This window comes from Osmerus mordax, chromosome 8, assembly GCF_038355195.1.
Source record: "Osmerus mordax isolate fOsmMor3 chromosome 8, fOsmMor3.pri, whole genome shotgun sequence".
NCBI lineage: Eukaryota > Metazoa > Chordata > Actinopteri > Osmeriformes > Osmeridae > Osmerus > Osmerus mordax.
The window spans coordinates 11,472,099-11,489,047 of NC_090057.1; the positions used below are offsets into that span (position 1 = coordinate 11,472,099).

Consider the following 16,949-nt stretch of genomic DNA (forward strand, 5'->3'; position numbering starts at 1 on the left):
TATATCTAAGTAGTGGTTACTTCATTTCCTTGTGCTGCATTGCCAGATATGGTACATGTATAGTCTGGTGTCCACATTTTTAACTGTATTTGATGGTATGTATGGCTGTGTGTGTTTACACTATTTTCAAGGACTGCTGGTGTTGTCTGTGTGTGTTTGTGACTGTGTACACTCGCTATGCATGCTCTTATGGATATGCCACATAACAGCCCTCTGTCTAGCATACTGAATGTCCACTGGGAATCCCTTTGTGATCTGGGGATGATGTCATGTCATTGTGAATGATGATCCCCCTCTTTTATCCCAGGACGCCACCACAGCCCCAGGACTCCTAGGTGATTCTCCTCCCCAGTCGGAGGGTATGGCGTCTGGGGGAGGTGTGGAAGACGCTCCTGCAGATGACTGGGGCCTCCCCCTGGACATTGACAATGTCCACATGCTACTGCAAGGTTGGTTGTTTCCGAGCCCGTCTCCAGGTGCGGAGCAGAGGACAGACCTTGAGGCCTACCTCACAGGTTCTTGGTTCTTTCGTGTTGTCTTTTCTTTCCGCCTCATTTGCACTTGTTCATCGCCTCGAAAAGAGCTTCTGGGAAGGTAGGAAGGGAGTGGAAGACAGAGAGAGAAGAGAGAGGGGGGTGGGGGCGGCACGGTTTTAGTGATCCACTACCAGTTTTGCGTGCGACTGGGCAGAGTAGAATTAGGCCCATGAAGCAGTCGTATATCATGCTTCCAAACAGGACAAGACAGGAAAATTGCCTTTGAGGATAGGCTGTGGCCAACTAACCTTGAACTTGAGTTTGACCCAAATGCCTTTTAGCAGACGCTATAACCTCATAAAAAACATACCGTTGGGGATATGCTCCTATTATTTAATTTTGTGACCCCCCCCCCCCCCCCCTCCCAAAGAGAATCGAAACCCTAGTTGTTTTATTATTATCGTTATTATTAAATTATAAAACGATACGTTAAAACAAAACATGCATTGGGAAACAGAGCACTTCATAGTACAATATGGGAAATGTTTGGTTCCCAGTCTTATACTTGCTTAGTAGTCGGATGAGAGCAGCAGATCATTCTCTCTCACCATCCATCACTGCCCTCACGCTCTATATGTTCTAATAATAACAGCCCAGGAGTTCAAATGTCAATCAGTTGCGAAAATAACATCCTTTATTTATAGAGGCCTCAACACGCTGGGAGTGATTGTATCTTATATCTACGGCGGCTCTCTTTCAGCCCTTATGGAAGAGATAAGGCTCTCCTGTGTCTCGAGACTTCACTACCACCCTAAAGCAAACCCAGGAGCAGAATGGGGTTCAGATACTGGGCCAAGAGTTCAAATTGTGGTCATCCATTTTTCCCCACACAATATCTCCGAACACACAAATCGGGCACCCCAAATTATAAATTCAGGACTAAACCATGAATAGTTTTTTTTACAGCCTGGTATTACACTGGCACTGTTATCTTTTGTTCCAGACACTTTGTAAAGGTTCCCCTCATTTGTGTTACGGAGGATTTCCTCCAGTGTATTAACACTGAACTAGTACTGTGATGACGGAGCGTTTGGCATGGCTTCACAGTGCTGGAAAACATTAACATTACTCTCAGACCCTGGGAGACTGGACAGTCACCAGGCAGACGCCCCCCCCCCCTCCTCCAACCCCTCCCCAACTCTGGAGCTAAGGGTGTTGGAACATCACTGCAAAAATCCAAAACGAAGCCCACACGAGCTGTGTTGAAGCAAAAGTAGCAAGAAGACCACTTCATCTGCCTCCGTTTAACTTAGTCCATTTGAAAATAAATCTCAGAGCGTCTGTTTAACTCATCCGAGTGTTTTGGAGAGAGGCCAAGGAGCAAACACGTTCTCGCTTGGTGGGTCCATGGTTGCCAGGCGGAAGGTGTTTGCTATGGCGACGGTGTTGTCCGTGTTAAGGGTGATTATTAGTCTTGAGTCACGGTCAGAGGTGACGTCTCGTTTATTTGTGTGTTCCGCATGATGCAATGCCTCCGTCTGCAAGGCTAAAAGTAACTGCTGGAGGCTCATGGGAACCTTTGGCCAACATTGCCAATAGGTAAAGAATTAGTTTAACATGTTATTGAGAACAGTTAAATACGTTATTGGCATTAAGGCACAACTTCTTCCAGTTTGACAACCACCTTTTGGCTTTGCCAGTTTCAGCTTGCTGCATGGTGAAGTGGGTGGAGAGGTCTGGGAGACTGTCTGCCTCAACCGGCTTTATACAAACAAAACACCTTATTCAGGGCCAACTGAGTAATAGCGTTGGCTTATCTGACTTACCATAAAGCACAAGAGGTTCCTATTGTATATGTTCTGCCTCAGAAGGCCCTGTCTGAAACAAAAAGGCATGTCTTTCCAGTTTAGCAGTGTGGAGTTTTTTCAGTCAGTGATAAGTCATGTATCTTAGCTCTTAATATGTCCCTGTAGTGAAACAATAGGTTGGATGCTAGTCAGTGTCCTTGTTCGTTTGAGGGCAACCTCCGAGCTTGATGGCATACATGGGTGTATCGTGGAGCCTGTCCCGTCCTCTCTGCATGTGTGTGTCTATCTGTGTCTGTCTGTCTGTCTGTCTGTGTGTGTGTGTGTGTGTGTGTGTAAGCATTCATTACTGGATTTTTACTGTATGATGACCCCAGCCAGTCTAGTGATATGCTTCACAGTTCATTGCGCCCCATAACCCCCCTTAAACTGAGTGTGTAACTGTCCTGGAGCCTGTCCCATGATGCACTATAGACACCCTGGCCATATCCCAGCCTCTGAGCGTTTCCTTTCTTAGCTCAGTAAGACACTCGGTCACTCTGGAAGTCTGGAAAACCCCCGGCGCTCTGAATCACTAGGCTTTTACCTGATAAGAGAAAATGGACTGAACTTGAAGTTATAAGGTGGATATGTGGCTCGACACACGAGGATAGCAGCTCAAGTGAGACACCGTGTTCATGGAGGGTCAGGTAGCTCAAGTGGAACCTTTAATCCCTCAGGGCTCTGACATCCGTAAGTATGACCAGACTGTAACTGTCTAATGGGAACTATCTTGTTAATAGTGTTAAAAGCAAATATGAAGACTACAGACTGTCGATCAGGGTGTGTTTTGCCAATAAATCTTTATGGCACGTCTGAGAATGAATTAAATAGACATTCTGCAGATTTAAAAAAGGTGGCATTTCCTAAACCTTTGGTTTGGTTTGCTTGGGTTGCTCTATCATTGAAGTTGATTTTAAGGCTGTTTCTAACCTATCCACGCTTTTTCTCATGCATCTGTGATTTAATTACACGTATCCATTGTCAGTAAGTCAGCAAATATACTTCCCAATAACTAAATGATGCCCAACCATGTCTCTGTGTAAAGAAAGAGAACCTGTTCTACAGTTCTACACATCTTCTAAAGCTCCTTTGTGCTTCCTGTTGTTTTCTTCCCAGTGGAACAGGAACAGATTCAGAAGAGAACGTTCACCAACTGGATCAATGCTCAACTCTCCAAGGTACCGTTTCTCAGATGGAAAGTCAGATCTGACACAGATCATTTGAGTGAGTTGGAACATACCGTCCCGTCCTCCGCCTCTTCAGAGTTCAGGCAACACAGTCGCAGTAACAGTTGACTTATTCCAAACCAACTGAACCCAGCACCCCATTTGCTGGGGGAAAAAAAAACGACTCGAAAAAATAGCAACGTTTAGCCCACATCTTCTCTGTGACTTAACACCCCTATCTACAGTATCGTCTCAGATCAGTTTGACCTCAGACAGTCGAGTGCTGACTCACAGCCTAGACCGTGAGGGGAAGTGACACGGGACCATGGGGCTCACAGCAGCCCTCTGCCCACCCTGGCAGCAGGCCTGTGGGCTGCTTCTGAACGGAAAGAGGGCCAGAGTATATATAGAGCGCATGGGGCGGAGGGGAGCACGGGATAGGCTGTAACCTGAGCCTGCCTGCCCTCCCAGACCCGCAGCTCCACGTGGCTGCGTTATGGATCATCACACCAGCGATAATAACCCACGGTCTGTTCACCCCCGGTCAGCTTTCCGACGAGGCCCCTAGCATGGATGACTTCCTTGTTAGAAGAGCTGTGCTGTCATCGATAACGAGTCACCCTCGGAATGTGCTTCATTCACACGCCACTGGATGTTTCTGCATGCATTCATTGGAATAAATGCATATCTGGAAATGAATATATTCAATATCAGTTCACTTATTTATCGTATATGTGTTTGAGAAGTTATACGGATTATTACCAGAGGTGTGAGAACTTGTCGGTAACAGCCGTCGAAATACCGAGTTGCCCATTATGTCAGCAACATTTGCAGCGTCTGTCCATGTAGGCTTAAGAAAGGGTTTCAAACGGCTTCCGACGACCTTTCGTAAGAAACGTATGTGAGCCGGGCTCGACCGTGGTTAGTGACCGGGGGGTTGTGTTGTTTCAGAGGAGCCCCCCCTCTGCCGTGTCCGACCTGTTCTCTGACCTGAGGGACGGCGCTCGCCTCCTGGACCTGCTGGAGGTGATGAGCGGCCAGCCCATGGTGAGTGACGTGGCCACCGACCAGCAGTGGTCCCAACAACCGTCGCTGAAGTTGAAATACTTTTGTGCCCTGAGTCGTTGCCAGTGTATCGATGCTTTGTATCCTTGGCAGAAGAGAGAGCGGGGCCATGGAATCTTCCAGCAGAGGGGTAACATCGAGTCGGCCCTGAACTTCCTCAAAAGGAAATCGGTGAGAGCTTCCGTTGGAGGGGGAAAATGGTTCCCGTTGGAGGAAACCACACCCACGGGCTCAATCCTACACGCCTCCTACGCCTCCTTCGCTACGAAAGTGAACTAGATCCCTGTCTTGTCCGATCGCGGAGGGCTGATGGCGTGTTTCTGTTTCCGACAGGTCAAACTGGTGAACATAAACATCCCTGACATCATCGACGGAAGGCCCTCCATCATCCTCGGCCTCGTATGGACCATCATCCTTCACTGTCACGTGGGTAGCTGCATGGAGGTCTCTCCCCAGGCCAACTGTTTATACGTTCTGCATGATGTACTGCTCAGAGGGTGTGGTATCAGAGAAGGTCCAGGTCTAGACTTGTGAAGCTCTTTCACATTTTTGCCTCGTGCCAAATGAGATGCAGAAGGCTGCAATTCGGTAGCTTTTTTTGTTGTTGTTAAGCTTGCGTTTGTGCCTGGAGGATAAACTACATGGCATACAACAACAGAATGTTAATTGAAACAATACTTGCAATGATAGTGACCAAGATAAAATGGACAGAAAAGTGCTTTGCTCGATTCAACTGATAGTGCAAGATAGAGTGAAGAGTAAAATGAAGTCGTAAAGACCCGTGAAGTGAGTGCACATGAGCACGTGACCGTGGTGTGTGCGTTAGAGCCGAGGCAGAAGTCACAACATGTAGTTGATGAGTCAGAGAAAGCGAAGCTGGACGAAGGTGCAGGGAGGCCCGCGCTGGCCTTGATCCTGGGGCGGAGGGACATCAAAGAGGGGAGACAGGGCCCAAGTTTGAGAGTGGAGCGATAAGGAGAAAACCAGGTCAGATAACTGCAGGGGATTCGCTTTCCTGGGAGGGGGAACACACATCCCTGTGGTTTATTTCTGGATTATAAAAGTTGACTGTGACCATTCGATCTTTGCAGTTGTGAACCTGTTAGCCTTGAATGTGCTGCTGCCTAAAAGCTGTTGTATTGCTAATTGAAGTTTATTGGTAAGATTGACTCGCACACATTTAAACTGAGAAGACCCGTGATCCAGAAATGTTGCTACTTCGGTAGGAACATGGATGACCTTAGAAAGAAAGCTGGATAAGCTTATTCCACAGTCCATGGGCTAGCTAGGACAATACCTAGCAAAAGTCATTTCTGGTCTTCTATGTCTAGCCACGCCTGCAGCCTCAATACCTTCAAAGCACATGGGTCAAACCCTTTTTCATACAGGGACATTCAAATGGCCCATGGGAAATGTAGTTTTTGTATTTCCTTTCTTTGCAAGAACAACGATGGTTTGAAAGACTTTGAATGTCTGTTATTGTTGTAATCCTTGTCAACAAAAATAGGTCATTCTGGGAGGGGATGACCTGAGTACTAGTGAACTGGTAGACTGAGCTAGCTCAACAGTGCATGTTTTTGCCAATGGAACAATGACCTATAGCATTTTTATAACACACTGTTATCTAAATGTGGTTTGATTGAATGGATAAATGCATAATAAACAATCATTATTGGCAGATGATAATAATAGATCATCTAGATAAATGTCACATGAACATATTTGGAGGCAATGATCCTGATTTATGGATCGATGTACTGCAAATACATAATACATCCAAAAAGATAAGATAAAAAGATAAAAAGAATGAGCAACTCCAAGTAAAAGGATGTTGTCCTTATTCTTTTATTTGGGTCTTGATAATTCTCCCTCTACCTGACTCGTGTGGCAGTACTCAACGGTGACCTTTGTTTTTGTCTCAGATTGAGGAGCTTGCAAGCACCCTGTCCTTCAGTTCTCGCCACTCTTCTCTTGACTCATTGGCCAGCCTGGACTCACGCTCCAATAGCCCCGCCCTCGGCAGCCCCACCCCCAGCAGCCCCACTCCTCGGGGGCGGGTATCGCCCCTCCATGCCCGCTTCCGTGTCTCGGCCAAGAAGGCCCTGTTGATGTGGGTCAGGGACCAGTGTCAAAGGTGGGTTCCTCGTGCCAACGGTTGGCTTTCATAGAGCAATATAAACAGCTTCATTTGAGGACGTTTATTAAAGGTCTTTCTTTCTTTATTTCCTCTTTTCCATCTCTCCCTCTGTCTTTTTCCTTCTTTCCCTCTCTCTTTTCACTTCCTTTCTCTCTCTCTCTCTCTCTCTCTCTCTCTCTCTCTCTCTCTCTCTCTCTCTCTCTCTCTCTCTCCCCTTTTCTCTTCCTTCCCCTCTCTCTTCCTTCCTTTCGTCCCCTCCTCAGGGCTAACTGCCCCCTCAGCGTGAAGGACTTCAAGTCCAGCTGGCGTAGCGGCGTGGCCTTCCTGGCCATCCTATGCTCCATACGCCCCGATCTGGTGGACCTGGAGCTGGTGGACCTGGCCCGGGCCCAGACCAGAAGCAACCTGCACAACCTGGAGGAGGCCTTCCGCCTGGCCGAGCAGCAGCTCCGCATCCCCCGCCTGCTGGAGCCTGAGGGTGGGGGCGGAGGCCGTGTTTAACAACTGAACCCCTCTGTCTGGGTTCTGCTTTAGGCGCTTAGGTTGGGTTGTTGCGGGTTTTCAGGCCTCGTTGAGATATAAGGCGATGCTGGGCTGTGCACCTGCTTGTTCCATGTTTTTTGTGAAGTAAAAACATGATTTACGGGAGTTATGTTACCGGAAATGTAAGGCTGAGGTAGCTTATTATGAAAACATGGCTTGTCATGAAAGGAAGGACAAGAGGAAAGGCCTATATAAAGGTGTGCAACCCCCCTTCTCCATCCCAACAGATGTGGATGTGGAAAACCCCGACGACAAGTCCATCATGACCTACGTGGCCCAGTTCCTCCAATACTCCAACGACTGCCCCGTGCCCGACGACGATCTGCAGGTCAGCACCCCCCCCCCCCCCCCCAACAACCACCAACTTCTTCCCTCCTCTGTTCCTCCTCTTCCACCTCCTCCACTCTTCACTTACCCCCCTCCCTCCTTTTCTTCTCTCCTTTCTTTCTTTCCTTCTCCTCAACCTCCTTCCCCGTTGGGGCCCGGGGGTTCAGCTGTTCACCGTGGCCCTGCCCACCTGTCTCTCTCCCGTCAACCTGCCCTCTCACTTCACCCCGGCCATAGCTGTCTCTCCTCTCTACCAGGTACACGCTGCCTACCTGCTTGCCTGCATGGCCTTCCCCAAAGACTCACGTAGGCCTGACGCAAAACCTTCTTCCCCATTGGCATGCTACATTTAACACCAGCACAACACACAACACAACACACGCAACACACACAACACACACTGTGGAGAACATTGCGTCCCCAGGCTATTTCTAAAGCTCATCTGGGATTGTCATGTGGTCCATGAGGAGTTAAAGGTAGAAAGGGATCCCAATGGGCTTCCTTCCTACTTCCTTCTATCCTGCTACTACATATCAAAGATTGACTCTCCTAATAGTTAGCAGAAGGGCTGTTTTTCTAATATCTGGTTATAACATGACCCCAGGCCTCACCCAATCAAAGGGCCCGAGAAGTGACCAGCTGGCTCCAGCGAGCCTATCAGGAGCTGCTCGAGTTGTGGGCAGCCACCGAGAAGGCGAGCTATGCAGACAGGCATCAGGTAAGAACAGACTACATCAACCATAGCCTTGTGTGCCAAACGCCTTACAAATCTCTTTCAGGCAAGTTTCTTTGTATTCATCCATTTCATTTAGCGTTTTAGCCAATGTGACATTGGGTAAAAGCGTCTGCTAAATACACGGGGATCTGAACCTGGTACATCTCGATGAGCAGTCTAATGCTCTGCCGTTGAGCTACACCCATACCCCCCCCCCCCCCCCCCCCCTATCATTCTTCTGATACTAACCATACAAGTGATGTGTGCAGCATGTTTTACTGTGTGCTCCTGCGCTCCAGGCATTCCAGGGCTTTGTCATCTCCTTCAGCGAGCAGAGGCGTCCCGTGGTGCCCCTGCTCGGGGCCATGAGACGGTGCCCTGAGCCCAGCCAAGAGCAGCGGGCCCTGAGGGCCGCCTGGGACCGCCTGGAGGACAAGGTACCAGACACCCAGGGACTCCAGTTCTGTCTGCACGTCTGGATATCGAGGCCTCGATCTTCTCGCCTAAAGCTCTTCTTTTTGTTTGTGTGTCGGTGTGTGTCTGTCGGTGTGTGTGTGTCTGTGTGTGTGTCGGTGTGTGTGTGTCCTCTTGTCCTCTGCAGCTGCGTCAGTGTAAGGCAGAGCTGGACACGTATTTGCCGTCTCCACTGGACTCTGTGGGGGTGTGGCTTCAGCGGGTGGAGGCGGTGCTAATGGAGGAGGGAGGGGCAGCTCATGACCACGCCCACGCAGCCCGAGAAGCCAGAGCCAAACAGGAAAAGCTCAAGGTGTGCTTTTCCAGATCTCTCTTTTTTTCCCTTCATCTTCTTGTCTCACCAAGCTTTCCCATTGAGGGTACATGTGGTTCTTAGAAAGTTCACAGAACCGATGCACATATTGTCTTACACGTATAGCACAATCAGTTCATCAATTTCGCACATTTCTAGGTGTCGAATGTCAAGTTGGTGTACAGTATAACGTAGCCTACACGACTGGATCTTACCAGGATCTGGTTTCACGTTTCGTCCCCTCATTTAGACGTCGATACAGGAGATGAGTCACCACCTCGACACCCTTCACATGTTCCGCAACGCTGACTCAGAGAGCGGCGGCGTCCTCGTGCCCGTGGAGAAGCTGGAGGAGATCAAACGACGGTCAGGAGAGAGGGGAGGAACACCTCCCCTTTGATCATACTCCCTGACTGGGGAGGGAATGGAAGGGAATTCCCTGGTGTAAACAATGCTGTATACTGTACTAATAAAGTACAGTAAGAGAGAGGGATTTACCGAATGTCTAGCCAGTATATTATATATCATATTTATGCTTTATCTCATTTGGATACATTTTTACCTTGTTTTATTTGCATTACTGGTAATATAACACCAGACTCTAGATTTTTTGGTTCACACCAAACCAAACCCCATTACAAAGATAAAAGTATTAAATGAGTAGCCAAATATGACATATGTAACCCTAAATGACTTGAAATGATTTGAGCTGTAACTACCAAGTCAACAATGTTATCATGGAGGTCTGACATATCAAACATATCTCCGGTGCAGTTTCACCAATGCACGTGTTACGGCAAAGTACCATGGGATCAAGCTGGAGTACCAGGAATGCCGGCACACCGTTCTGGATCTGCTGGAACAGATCAACGCCAAGCTGCGCTCCTGGAAAGGTTCCTACACTTCCCACGAGGCCTTGCAGCAGCTCCTGCAAGACTGGCACGTGAGTGTCTACTCCTCACCACACTCCTCAACCAGTCACAAGTGAACCCGTCACAGTTCAGAGAGCTCTACTTCCTGAAGAGTCATGAGGCGTGTATGTTAGCCCTTTTCAACGTTCCTCCCATTTTATAGTCTTCTACGAAAGAGAATGTGACGATATCGCCTTTTGATACTTTTCGTCAGGAAACGGTGGATCGCCAGGGGCTGGTCTCCCATCTGACGGACGCCCTCCTCGAGATGCAGCAAACCTCCATGGCCTACACCAGCAAGGCAGCCCTAGGTACCCTCGTCTGTGCGTTCGTACGTAGGAAGACGTCCGTGGCACCAGGGTTCACAAATGACCTTTGACCTTCTGCGCCGCCCAGGTGAGGACTCTAAGCTGGTCAGCCGCCAGGTGAAGGAAGCCGAGAGTGAGACGGCCTCCACAGCGGAGGCCGTGGCGGCCGTCAGGGGGTCTATGGAACGTGCTCTGGCGTCCTGGGAGGGCTACAGCAGACGGCTTCCTTCCCTGCAGGCGTGGCTGGCTCAGGAGGCTCAGTCACATCCGGAACCAGCTGGTACAGAGGTAGCCTGCCTTACTTATGCTTGCAACTAGTTCACACCTAGTTGATTCTATTTTTTGTTTTGGTCGCAGCTCCAGTTCGTAGGTTTGTCTGTCCGAGGTCAAGATTCAACCATCAAATTGTGTGGTTGCCCACTTAATTGATTACTCATTGGAACTAAGTTCCTTTTGAAATTTGACTCTATCTGAAATGAGCTAGGCTTTTCCCTGTGAACAGCTTTGACTGTTCTGTCATTTGTCAGTTGTGTTAGTCATCAGTACAATGCTGTGTTCAGAATTCACATTTACATTTAGTCATTTAGCAGACGCTCTTATCCAGAGCGACTTACAGTAAGTACAGGGACATTCCCCCGAGGCAAGTAGGGTGAAGTGCCTTGCCCAAGGACACAACGTCAGTTTGCATGACCGGGAATCGAACTGGCAACCTTCGGATTACTAGCCCGATTCCCTCACCGCTCAGCCACCTGACTCCCTAGAATTGAAACTGAGAACATTTTGGGATAGCACTTTTGCCTGACAAAAAACCCCAAACAATTTGTAGGTGAACGTCCAGGGAAGGACCCAACGTATGTCTGAGTGGAGCGGCCGGCAGGCTCACCTGAACGAGGTGGGCAACTTCCTCATCGAGGTGACGGACTCGACCGCCAGCCGTGCCATCTCAGAGCAGCTCAGCCGGATCAACATGCAGTGGGCCGACTACGTTAAGAGGACTATGTTTGTGAGTTCCAGTTACTGCTAAACTATTCACTCCTGCTTATGTGTTCTGTCTATTAGTTTTTATTGAAATATTTTCTGTCTTTTGCCTGGTCATGTCAGCCTTAAAAGAAGGATTTCATTATTTCATAAATTAGTAGAAACTGAATTTAACCAGTAATATCCTAGTGGATAAAGGACAAAGTTGATAAGGCTCATAAACCAAAATATGAAGCTAGCAGACTGCAGCAGAATTGACTCTGGATAGTCTATGCTGCATACAGTACAGTACAGTGCAGGTTCACCAGTCCTTGCCTTAGTAGTGACTGCGTTGGTTGATGTGGTTCCCAGGAGGCATGCAGCCAGCCCAGCGTGGGCCCCCGGAGTGCCCAGGCGGTTCAGGCCCTGGCCCAGGAGGCAGGCTGGCTCCTCAGGGAACCCCTGGAGGTGGCATCTGGCCCTCTGAAGGCCTACAGGAAGAGACTGCAGGTAGACAGAGACGGGCGGATGGACGGATGAATGCAGAAACCGATAGATGGGTCGTTGGATGGATGATTTTTTCTCTTTTCTTCCCTCTTTTCCCGATGTCTGTTTTTCTGTCCTTCAGCCACTGAGTAAGAAGATCATGGAGGTGGATCTGTCGTCCCTCGGCCCCTCAGCAGAGTGTCCTGAGGGGGCCGTGGAGGAGCTCCGACACACCCTGCCTGAGGTAGGCTCCGAAACCAACACGACCGCACACAAGCTACTCTCCTCTGCATACCAAACATCCAAAGTTTCCCTTGAATTTGAGATGTGAAGCCGTCTTCATGGATTTGAAATGAAATACAACTGCCTCCCCCCCCCCCCCCCCCCCCCCACCCACTCTTCCCGCTTGCCTCCCTCCACTGCTGTGCTCTCGCCGGACAGCTGTGGCAGACGTTGGCCAAAGCGGAGCGGACGTGCGCGGAGCTGCAGCGAGCCACGTCCATGCTGGAGGGCCGTGTGGCCGAGCTGGTGCACTGGGGCACGGAGGCCAGCGAGGGCTACCTGCACCTCAGGGAGAGGGAGCGCAGGGGACACCCCTCCCTGGAGCCCAGGGCCAAGGTTAGACTCTGTCTGCTCGATCAGAGGGTTGACTTAGTTTGATTATTATTATTATTTTATTTTTTCATATATATATAAAATGATATGGCAGCATGTTGTTGAATTAATTTACTTGTGTAGCAGCAACAGGAAACACAATACTGCATTGGAACACCAACCTGATCTGCTAGTGTAGATCTGCCACCAAAAAAACGACAGCAAAAAGACAAATACAAGACTAATGCACATGAATGAGAGGAAGTCTTAGATGCACCCATTAAATACAAATTGAATCGAATATGTTACTACAGCATCGTTGCGTGTGTGTCTCTCTCCCAAGGTGCTGCTGTCCCGTGGCCTGCAGCTGGAGGGCCAGGTGGTGACCGAGGCCCAGGACCTGCAGAACAAGGTGACCTGGGCCCAGAGGAGCTCCCCCCAGCAGCACCTCAGCGGGGTCTCCATGCAGGACAGGGTCACGGAGGCCGTCGCTCAGTCCCAGGTTCATATCTACAACACTAGTGATGTCATCAGACCCCACCTTGTTGTCAAGTCCATGTCTGGCCCTTTTTGTAGGATAATTCCGGAATATTTGGTGAAAGACTAACACCTCGCAGCATTTGGGGATGTGAGACTAAATGTACTCTTGAATTTAGAACATGAACCTGTTTTTATAGTTTTAGTGGACTAACCCTTTATAGGTTGTGGTAATCGTAGCTCATTTTCTTTCCTTTTACAAGCTGCTTCAAAGGGTCTTTGTTGTAAGGTTTGTGTGCTTAGCCTTGGATTCAACACCTGTTCATTGTTCAGTGAGTTGAACACGTTTTCTTCGTGATTTTGGACAAAGTCATTAACACGTGCGTTTGGTTTACTAGGAAATCTTGGAGATGCTCAGCTCTCTGAGTTCGAGGCCGGCTTTGGAATCTGTCACCGACCAACCGCCGGCCAAAGTGGTTGTTCGGTCACCAACACAGACAGAGTCTCAAAATGGAGTGTTTGGTGTGGGTGCAGTCAGAAGTGGACAACACAGTCAGAGTGGACCAGCATCCCAAGTGTTTCCTCCAACTCAACCTCCCTCCTCACAATCTCCACCTGGGACGATGACCACGGGGGCGCCACGGAGACCTCCACCCGACTACACCTTCGATAGAGACACGGCCACTCAGAACCCCACAGTCGAGACCCCAATTGAACCTCAAGCGCGGTGCCGTCCGGCACAAACTCAGGCCGAGCCTACAGCTCAGCGCCTATCCCATCTTCCATCACTAACCAAATCCCATGGCCAACCTCTGCCCCTAAGTCACAGCCAGCAGCAGACACTCTCCCAAAACAAACCTCTCCCCCAAACTACAACTGGACCTAACACACAGGTCCAAACATCAAGCCCTACTCTACCTAAAATCAGGTTAAATCCCTTTATGAGGACATCCGAGAGCTTATCCACCTCACAAGCCCAACCCCAGGCTGCAACACCACCCAAACAAACTCCTAAATTCAGAGTTAGAGGCCAAACCAAAACAAGCCCTCAACAGTGTGGCAGCCAAGCGGCTCCACACCCACCTGTAATGATCAACAGTGAGGTTCACTCGAAAGCCCAAGCCATGGCAAAGAGTCGGCTGGAGAAGGCCAAGTTTGTCCTGCAAGAGCACATCCAGCAAGCCATTATTCTCTTCAGTGACAGAGAGATTTCTGAATGGCAAGCCAAACGAAAACAGGTAAAAAACTAACAGCAACTTGATGTTGGTACGTTCGATTTTCTGTTTTTGTGTCTTTGTTGTTTCTTGTCAAATACTGGATGGTTCCCAGGCCTTGAAACTTTTGTGCTGAGTAATGTCAACAAGCCTTTGCCCACGGTTTTCAGCTGCACTGCAAACAGCTAGCATTTCAAGAATGGTCTTGCTATGATTGATCATTTTTTGATTCTGTGCTTGATGGACATTGATCGTTTTGATCACTGGTTATACTTCGTTTTTAGTCCTCAAGCCTTTCACATCCCAGTGACCAAAACGATGAACCCATCCTCAAAATGTCTGTCTCAAAACGTGTCATGTTGGTTTGCTGCTGTTTGTGCGTGGCTGCAGCATGTTGTCATGTCCTTGCATGGTCTCTCGCCTCCAGAGGGCGTTGGGGACTTTGCGGCCCGCCGTCCTGGAGGAGTTTCTGGGGGCGGTGGAGGGCCTGGGGGCCTTCTACTCCGGGGTCCCGCTCCGGGACCTGGAGCTGCTGTCTCGCTCAGTTAGGAGCCAGTGGGAGGTAGGAGCCTTCCATCTAGAATCCAACCAAGGACTGATGTATGACGTTGGGTTGGGACTTATTCTAATAGCCTACTCTTAACTTCCTGAATCGTGGGATTGATGTATATTAATATGTGTGTAATTATTATGGGATTTGAGAACATGAACATAACATAATGGTTATTGAAAAAATTACACAAACTATGTTGATCATAAAGACATAACAAAGTATGTTTAGAATGCTAGTACTTGTTAACAGGGCCTATATGCAAATACATGCCTTAATGATGCTTTAAAATGCCAATGATAACTTGTTCAATGTCAATATTACTGATTTAATTCTTACCTATTAAGAGCTATTAGTTCTTTCGTGAGAAATGTATTAGATTGAGGGAGATCAGTGACCAAATGTGATTGGTTGAGACAAGTTTGATTTCACTGAGATGTCTGGTTCCCCCATGACAATTCCACTGCATGTCCTGCCAATGGCGTGTCGTTGTGTATGCATGATATGTGAACCTTATACTAACCATTGATGTGCTGTGACGTTCAACTAGGATGTCCGTTCGCAAATGGCCGCCTTTTTACCCCTCTTGTGGTCTGAGATCCGCGGAGGACCGCCGCTTAACCCTCTCATTATGGGATGTGAGACGCATGCTAACAGAGATGCCCCTGACCTTGAACATGTATCCATTCAACAGGTAACTCAACACCTGCTAAAACCATGTCAAAGCTGAGATGACCTACAGCATGTTTTCATGAAAAGTGCCTAATCTAGCCTGTACCGTATAATGTGCAGTAGAGCCTTTAAACCAGAAGAGGTCAGACTTGCGCCTTAGAAGTTGATAGTAAACGTGTGAAACAGGGTTTTCAATCCATCTGGTCCTTTGTGGTTAATCACTGATCGAACAGGATTGTGTTTGGTTTGCAAAGTGCAAAATCCATTGTTTTTTGTTCGCGATTCATCCTTTGAAACAAACTGCTCCACATTCGGACGTGACACTGACTCGGCGTGCTGCAGGCTGACTGTGGGTCACTGTGGTTCCAGGCCTGCATCCCTACTGAGGGAGAGGAGCGCGTGGAGGGCCTCAGGGGGCTGTGTGAGACCCTGTCCCCGGGGAGCGGGCCCCACACTGCTACAGCCCAGCTCAGAGAGTCTGGAGGCAGGCTGCAGAGTGCGCCTCAACCACGGCAGCAACACGTGGGGAGCAGCACTCCGGCACTCCCTCAGGACAGGTGAGGTACTGCGTGAGACGAGGGCTTGTGTCGAAGAACAGGACTCTTTGGGATGAAACGGATTGGTGTCCTGGCTAGGACTGTTCTGCGATAATAGCCACCAGTGCTACAATGCTAGGCACATTCTTCTCTATTTCATTTAATTGAATCATGAAAATTATATTTAGTTGCTGTGGTTGCTCTATTTTCGTATTTCTTAACCTAGTGCTGTAGTGAGCTGGGTGCATCTTAAACATAAAGGGATGAATTCAGACACCCTACAGATATACGTTGTCCCATAAGGCTGTGAAGTGCAGTAATCCAAAAAGTTGTTCCAGACTCACCCCCTGGTGTTGCTTGTGTTGCCTCAGTAGGGGGCGGGATGTGGGAGGCCACACCCCGCTGAGGAAGCCTGGCCCTCAGGCTGGCCCACAGCAGCCAAGCCAAGACCGTCCACAACCAAAAACCAGAGGTCTGCTTGGAACTCAGCAGAGGCTGGAGCTCCCACTGCAGGCTGGAAGCAGCCCAGCTCCGGAACACCCACGACAAGCCCAGAACAGGTCTCTGAAGGACAGCCAATGGCAAGCCCTGGAGCGCTCCAGCCAAACTCAAGACCGCCCCTTGAAAGTCCAGAGCCACCTTGTGCTGTCCCGGACCTGCAGCCAGGGAGGCCCGGCTCACCCACAGGTACTGTGAGTGGGACTGCCACAGTCACACAGCAGCCATCCTTCACAACAGGTGTGCTCAGTGTGACTCACCTGGCTCTCTGGCTGGGTGGGGTTACCGCTGAGTAACTGGAACAGCTGACAAGAACCAAACAAAGATAAACTGCTTAGCAAAACTGAATGTGTTTTGGTTACATCTAGCTATAACACATTCCCTGAACAATTTGACATGTGCTGAACTGAAGTTAAAACACATTTTTTATCGAACAAAAGGGAAATGTAAATGACAATGCCCACTTGCTAGTTAAACTTGGTAGCTCCAATGAATACATTGTTTATTTGCATATATATACCAAGCATGCCTTTTGAACTTTTTTGTTCACATCCACTTTAAACTGGCCTTTGGTCTTTCTCTAAGCCTCCTTTGTCAGAAACAAACCCAGCCACATGATTGGCTGCCTATGCCTTTCTTAAGCTCCTGCACCAGCTGTAGGAGGTAATCCTCGTTAATGGGATAGGACAACGGCCAGAGTCACT

At 48.9% G+C, this 16,949-nt stretch overlaps 1 protein-coding gene across 1 annotated transcript in view; it reads left to right on the plus strand.

The window, feature by feature from the left end:
• The first annotated feature begins 361 nt into the window (after positions 1–361).
• Positions 362–16,949, plus strand: part of LOC136947652 (nesprin-2-like) — an 81,528-nt gene continuing 64,940 nt past the window's right edge. Inside the window, 26 exon segments of the mRNA XM_067241779.1 lie at positions 362–449; positions 3,440–3,501; positions 4,441–4,536; positions 4,648–4,725; positions 4,888–4,980; positions 6,477–6,688; positions 6,955–7,169; positions 7,462–7,562; positions 7,729–7,818; positions 8,166–8,279; positions 8,576–8,713; positions 8,878–9,042; positions 9,293–9,408; positions 9,817–9,985; positions 10,168–10,264; positions 10,350–10,549; positions 11,088–11,264; positions 11,591–11,728; positions 11,847–11,948; positions 12,146–12,322; positions 12,642–12,800; positions 13,174–14,013; positions 14,417–14,551; positions 15,090–15,233; positions 15,581–15,768; positions 16,119–16,434. Coding sequence (XP_067097880.1) covers positions 362–449; positions 3,440–3,501; positions 4,441–4,536; positions 4,648–4,725; positions 4,888–4,980; positions 6,477–6,688; positions 6,955–7,169; positions 7,462–7,562; positions 7,729–7,818; positions 8,166–8,279; positions 8,576–8,713; positions 8,878–9,042; positions 9,293–9,408; positions 9,817–9,985; positions 10,168–10,264; positions 10,350–10,549; positions 11,088–11,264; positions 11,591–11,728; positions 11,847–11,948; positions 12,146–12,322; positions 12,642–12,800; positions 13,174–14,013; positions 14,417–14,551; positions 15,090–15,233; positions 15,581–15,768; positions 16,119–16,434 — 4,410 coding nt within the window.